The 7,098-nt window shown below is 36.5% G+C and overlaps 1 protein-coding gene across 1 annotated transcript; it reads left to right on the plus strand.

The window, feature by feature from the left end:
* The first annotated feature begins 1,806 nt into the window (after positions 1–1,806).
* Positions 1,807–3,042, plus strand: LOC137658958 (trichohyalin-like). Its single transcript, XM_068394068.1, has one exon. It carries the CDS (start codon positions 1,807–1,809, stop codon positions 3,040–3,042), a length of 1,236 nt encoding a protein of 411 aa, XP_068250169.1.
* Positions 3,043–7,098: the final 4,056 nt, after the last annotated feature.

The raw sequence follows: 7,098 nt of genomic DNA on the forward strand, positions 1-7,098 counted from the left end.
TGTTTGATAATTTCAAAGTTGTCAGGTGTATGAGGACAGAGGAGAATGTGGAAAGAATGGCCAGACTATTTGGTGTATGTGAGGCCAATGACAAAATGAGCCGTAACCAGAGAGAGGGATCTAATATATTACTGTCTGGCCAGTCAAAGAACCTAATAACTCTCTAGTGGTAGTATCTTAACGGGTGGCTGATGCCCTGGCCAACCTACTACCTACCAAAACGTTAGAGAGAGAGAGAGAGAGAGAGAGAGAGAGAGAGAGAGAGAGAGAGAGAGAGAGAGAGAGAGAGAGAGTTTTCTCCTGATTGGGCCCCACAAAACAGGTCTGGTATTCCACAATTCTAGTTTAAATGAAGCACCCCGATTGCTGGGTAATGGATTTACAAGGCAAAACGAAAATGAGATTTAGAAATATAAAAAAAAAAGAAAAGAGAAAATCGCCTTAGGCCTGGATCCCGACTACCAAATGTTTCTCCCAATTTGGTTCAGCAATGACGTCCCAGGAAGGATAAGTTCACAGACATGACTTTAATAATATTGGTTGTTGTGGTCTGATTGGTAACGTGTCTGTCTGGCGTTCGCCAGACGAGGGTTCGAGTCCCGCTCAGACTCGTTGGTGCCATTAGTGTCTGCAACCTTACCATCCTTGTGAGCTAAGGATGGTGGGTTTGGGGGAGCCTATAGGTCTATCTGCTGAGTCATCACCAGCTACTGCCTGGCCCTCCCTGGTCCTAGCTTGGCTGGAGAGGAGGCTTGGGCGCTGATCATATAGTGTATGGTCAGTCTCTAGGGCATTGTCCTGCTTGCTAGGGCAATGTCACTGTCCCTTGCCTCTACTATTCATGAGCGACCTTTTAAACCTTTAAACAACGAACATTTCTGCCACTGGATGACTTCGAAGTATAATTTATTTTAATAACTGATTGAAAATTATTAATTGGCGTCACCAATGAGATTAAACATCACTAGGTTTTGCCACTACTTGGAAAAGTGTCCGTGGTTAAAATTTGATAGATTTTGGGAGCCTGGTGCGAGCGGCAGGAAGATCGATATGATGACTTAAATTATGACATTGATGCTGGTTATGGTAAAACTCACAATGCAAAATAATAATATAAGGGATAATTCGTCAGGCTAAAAGTTCCAATCCATACAATAAATGTGAAATAATAAACGAAAATTGAATAGAGAGAAAAAAAGAACAAATAAGGAATGAGGAACAATAAATTGAAGGCCAAAATTAGTATCTAAGTAACAAAAGGAGATATAACGAGTGGCAATTAAATCAAGCCACAATATTATCCCCAAAACAACAACTACACTAAAATACAATAAACATACAATAAAAACAATAACACCATCACCACAACCAATATACAAGCAATGATAAGACAAAAACATGAACAAATTGCAATAAACAAATGCAAGAAACCAATACAACAACAAGCAATGGTAAAGCAATAACAACAAAAGCATGAACAAATTGCAATAAACATACGCAAGACACCACTATACCAACAAACAATGATAAGAGAAAAACAACAAAAACATGAAGAAAATTGCCATAAACAAATGCAAGAAACCACTTCAACACCAAGCAATGAGAAGACAAAAACATGAACAAATTGCAATAAACAAATGCAAGAAACAACTTCAGCACCAAGCAATGAGAAGACAAAAACATGAACAAATTGCAATAAACAAATGCAAGAAACCATTACAACAACAAGCAATGGTAAAGCAATAACAACAAAAGCATGAACAAATTGCAATAAACATACGCAAGACACCACTATACCAACAAACAATGATAAGAGAAAAACAACAAAAACATGAACAAATTGCAATAAACAAATGCAAGAAACAACTTCAACACCAAGCAATGATAAGACAAAAACATGAACAAATTGCAATAAACAAACGCAAGAAACCACTACAACACCAAGCAATGAGAAGACAAAAACATGAACAAATTGCAATAAACAAACGCAAGAAACCACTTCAACACCAAGCAATGAGAAGGCAAAAACATGAACAAATTGCAATAAACAAACGCAAGAAACCACTACAACACCAAGCAATGAGAAGACAAAAACATGAACAAATTGCAATAAACAAACGCAAGAAACCACTACAACACCAAGCAATGAGAAGGCAAAAACATGAACAAATTGCAATAAACAAACGCAAGAAACCACTACAACACCAAGCAATGAGAAGGCAAAAACATGAACAAATTGCAATAAACAAACGCAAGAAACCACTACAACACCAAGCAATGAGAAGACAAAAACATGAACAAATTGCAATAAACAAACGCAAGAAACCACTACAACACCAAGCAATGAGAAGACAAAAACATGAACAAATTGCAATAAACAAACGCAAGAAACCACTTCAACACCAAGTAATGAGAAGACAAAAACATGAACAAATTGCAATAAACAAACGCAAGAAACCACTACAACACCAAGCAATGAGAAGACAAAAACATGAACAAATTGCAATAAACAAACGCAAGAAACCACTACAACACCAAGCAATGAGAAGACAAAAACATGAACAAATTGCAATAAACAAACGCAAGAAACCACTACAACACCAAGCAATGAGAAGACAAAAACATGAACAAATTGCAATAAACAAACGCAAGAAACCACTTCAACACCAAGCAATGAGAAGGCAAAAACATGAACAAATTGCAATAAACAAACGCAAGAAACCACTTCAACACCAAGTAATGAGAAGACAAAAACATGAACAAATTGCAATAAACAAACGCAAGAAACCACTTCAACACCAAGCAATGAGAAGGCAAAAACATGAACATATTGCAATAAACAAACGCAAGAAACAACTTCAACACCAAGCAATGATAAGACAAAAACATGAACAAATTGCAATAAACAAACGCAAGAAACCACTACAACAACAAGCAACGAGAAGACAAAAACAACAAAAACATGAACAAATTGCAATAAACATACGCAAAAAAACCATTACAACAACAAGCAATGGTAAAGCAATAACAACAAAAGCATGAACAAATTGCAATAAAGAAACGCAAGACACCACTATGCCAACAAACAATAAGAGAAAAACAACAAAAACATGAAGAAATTGCAATAAACATACGCAAGAAACAACTTCAACAACAAGCAATGATAAGACAAAAACAACAAAACAAGAACTACTACAGCAACGTCACAACAAGAACCAATAAACAAACGATTACCTAACAAAAAACAGTAAAAAACAACAACAACAATTTAAAAAAATTATATCCAAACAAGAACAAGTAAACATACAACATAAAAACAGTAAAAACAACACAACAGCAATTCAAAAAATTATATCCAAACAAGTAACAACCAAAAAAAAAAAAAGTAAAAACAACACAACAACAATTGAAAAAAATTATAGCACCCCCCAAAAGAAAAACAGTAAAAACAACACAATAACAATTCTAAAAATTATAGCACCCCCCCTCGCAAAAAAAAAAAAAAAACAGTGAAAACAAAGAAAAACAGTAAAAACAACACAATAAGAATTCAAAAAAATATAGGCCCCCTCAAAAAAAACAATAAAAACAGCACAACAACAATTCAAAAAATTATAATAAAACAAGAAACAAGTAAACCAACGCCACAGTCAGAACCAATAAACAAGAGATGATGCGAACGTGTCCATGATCCACAGATCCGTCCATTCATCTGGAGCTCACTCTTTAACAAGATTGTAGAAAGGGGGCATCAGTGTCCCCCTCAGAAGGGGATAGGGCAGGGGAGGGGAAGCAGGGAGGGGGAAGCGAAGGAAAGGGGAAAGTGCAAGGACAATGGAAAAGAACTTAATTGTGTGAAAAGGGGTCTCACACTTTTTTTCCCCTTCCTCTATCATCCCCTTCTTTTATACTTCTTTTTCCTTTTTCTTATAATCTCTCTCTCTCTCTCTCTCTCTCTCTCTCTCTCTCTCTCTCTTTGTTTCTTTCTATCTCCTTATATACTTCGCTTTTTCTCTGCGTTTTTTTCTTCTCTTTTCCTCATTATCTATTTCTCCATACCCTCCTCTCTCTCTCTCTCTCTCTCTCTCTCTCTCTCTCTCTCTCTCTCTCTCTCTTCTCCTCTCTCTCTCTCTCCTTCGTTTCCTTCTATCTCCTTATATACTTCTCTTTTTCTCTGCGTTTTTTTCTTCTCTCTCTCTCTCTCTCTCTCTCTCTCTCTCTCTCTCTCTCTCTCTCTCTCTCTCTCTCATCTCTTCGTTTCCTTCTATCCCCTTATATACCTCTTTTTCTCTCTGCGTCTTTTTCTTTCTTTTCCTCTCTCTCTCTCTCTCTCTCTCTCTCTCTCTCTCTCTCTCTCTCTCTCTCTCTCTCTCTCTCTCTCCTTCGTTTCCTTCTATACCCATTTTTCTCTCTGCATCTTTTTCCTCTCTCTCTCTCTCTCTCTCTCTCTCTCTCTCTCTCTCTCTCTCTCTCTCTCTCTCTCTCTCTCTCTTCGTTTCCTTCTATCTCCTTATATACCTCTTTTTCTCTGCATCTTTTTTCCTCTCTCTCTCTCTCTCTCTCTCTCTCTCTCTCTCTCTCTCTCTCTCTCTCTCTCTCTCAAAACTCCCGCTGTGACATCGAGTCGACTAACTCGTTACCCACAAACGGAGAATTAAATCCCATTAGGTTCTTGATTCGCCCCATCGATTTATGTAACTTCAAATTAAAACTCCAAAAAGTGCAGTAATGAATCAATTTCTTTGTGGGGAATTTATAATGGGTTAACAATACACGTTTGAATTTCGATGAGTTTCATTTAGGGTTCTTATTCATATAAAATTTGCATATTAATTCTGGATATAGCCTCTGTATCATGGTTTTCCACTGTCTTGGGTTAGAGTTTTCTTGATTGAAGGTACATTCGGTCACACTATTCTATCTGATTCCTCTTTCTCTTGTTTTGTTAAAATTTATATAGTTTATATAGGAGATATATATTTTAATGCTGTTACTTTTGTTACTCTGTTTAAAATATTCTATTTATCCTTTTTTCCTTTCCTCACAGGGCTATTTCCCCGGTTGATGCTTCTGTGCTTATAGTATCCTGCTTTTCCGATTAGGGTTTTAGCTTAGCAAGCAATAATAATAATAATAATAATAATAATAATAATAATAATGATAATAATAATAATAATTCCTTCTTTTGATGCTTCATAAACTAGTCTTCCTTAAATGTGTATCACGTGGGCCTTGTACTATACAAAAACAAGCTAAATACATATCATTCCCAATATTACTTCATCAGCCTCATCATCATCAGCGTTAACTAGTCCACTGCAGAACAAGAGCCTCAGACATGTCTTTCCAATTACGTCTGTTTATGGCCTTACTACGAAAGCCTATACCGGAACATTTTCTTAGCTAGTCAATCCAGCGTCTTCTCTTCCTTCCCGTGATTCTTTCGCAATCTCGAGGGATCCCTTTACTCAATGAACTATAAAAGGCAATACATCGTTTGATAGCCGAAAATTTTCTTAGCTCGTCAATCCACCGTCTTCTCTTCCTTCCCCTGCTTCTTTCGCAATCTCATGGGACCCATTTACTTAATAAATTATAAAAGGCAATGCATCGTTTGATAGCCGAAAATTGTCTTAGCTCGTCAATCCAACGTCTTCTCTTCCTTCCCCTGCTTCTTTCGCAATCTCTAGGGACCCATTTACTTAATAAATTTAAAGGCAATACATCGTTTAATAGGCAAAAATTTTCTTAGCTCCTCAATCCCACGTCTTCTCTCCCTTCCTTTGCTTCTTTCGCAATCTCTACGGACCCATTATAAAAGGCAATACATCGTTTGAAAGCCGAAATTTTCCTTGCTCGTCAATCCAACGTCTTCTCTTCCTTACCCTGCTTATTTCGTAATCCTAGGGACCCATTTACTTAATAAATTATAAAAGGCAAAACATCGTTTGATAGCCGAAAATTTTCTTAGCTCGTCAATCCAACGTCTTCTCTTCCTTCCCCTGTTTTTTTCACAATTTCAAGGGATCCATTTACTTAATATATTATAAAAGGCAAAACATCGGTTGATAGGCAAAAATTTTCTTAGCTCGTCAATCCATCGTCTTCTATTCCATCCTTTGCTTCTTTCGCAATCTTTAAGGACCCATTTAATAAACAAATGATAAAAGGCAACACACCGTTTGAGAGAGAGAGAGAGAGAGAGAGAGAGAGAGAGAGAGAGAGAGAGGGGGGGGGGATTTTACATATGAAATTATATATACCAAACGCTTGATTATAAACCTTTCCGACTGCAATTTCATTTTCGATGACCAAAATTACATGCATTCGATATCAGTTTAATTAAGCGAACGAAGCCGCGAAGGTAAAAGTATATGGCTCAGCACTCGAGGATCGAATTCCGAGTGTTCTCGATGCCACATAAACAAGAAGGGTAACGAGGCTATTTTCCCTTATAAGCAGAGCCGTCAGACTTACTGAAATAAAGAAAATGAACAAGGAACTCTTCCTTAAAAACCTAATAAATCAAGAGGAAAATTTCTGAGTAAGGAAAAAAAAAATTCTGAGTAAGGAAAAAAAAAATTCTGAGTAAGGAAAAAAAAATTTCTCTTCTCATCTGTTGACTTCAAAGCATCATTGTTCATCGAAGCTTACACCAGATCGATAAAGATTATTGCAAAATCCCTGGGTAAGGAAAAAAAATTCTTCTTTACTATTCGTCTGTTGAATTCAAAGCATCATTGTTTATCGAAGCTTACACCAGATCGATAAAGATTATTGCAAAATCCCTGGGTAAGGAAAAAAAATTCTTCTTTACTATTCGTCTGTTGAATTCAAAGCATCATTGTTTATCGAAGCTTACACCAGATCGATAAAGATTATTGCAAAATCTCTGGGTAAGGAAAAAAAAATATCTTTACTATTCGTCTGTTGAATTCAAAGCATCATTGTTTATCGAAGCTTACACCAGATCGATAAAGATTATTGCAAAATCTCTGGGTAAGGAAAAAAAAATATCTTTACTATTCGTCTGTTGAATTCAAAGCATCATTGTTTATCGAAGCTTACACCAGATCGATAAAGATTATTGCAAATTTC

The sequence above is a fragment of the Palaemon carinicauda genome, chromosome 19 (genome assembly GCF_036898095.1).
Source record: "Palaemon carinicauda isolate YSFRI2023 chromosome 19, ASM3689809v2, whole genome shotgun sequence".
NCBI lineage: Eukaryota > Metazoa > Arthropoda > Malacostraca > Decapoda > Palaemonidae > Palaemon > Palaemon carinicauda.

Excerpts from the sequence above, each read along its gene's own strand:
- LOC137658958 (XM_068394068.1), top strand. The coding sequence starts at position 1,807 with ATGATAAGAGAAAAACAACAAAAACATGAACAAATTGCAATAAACAAA.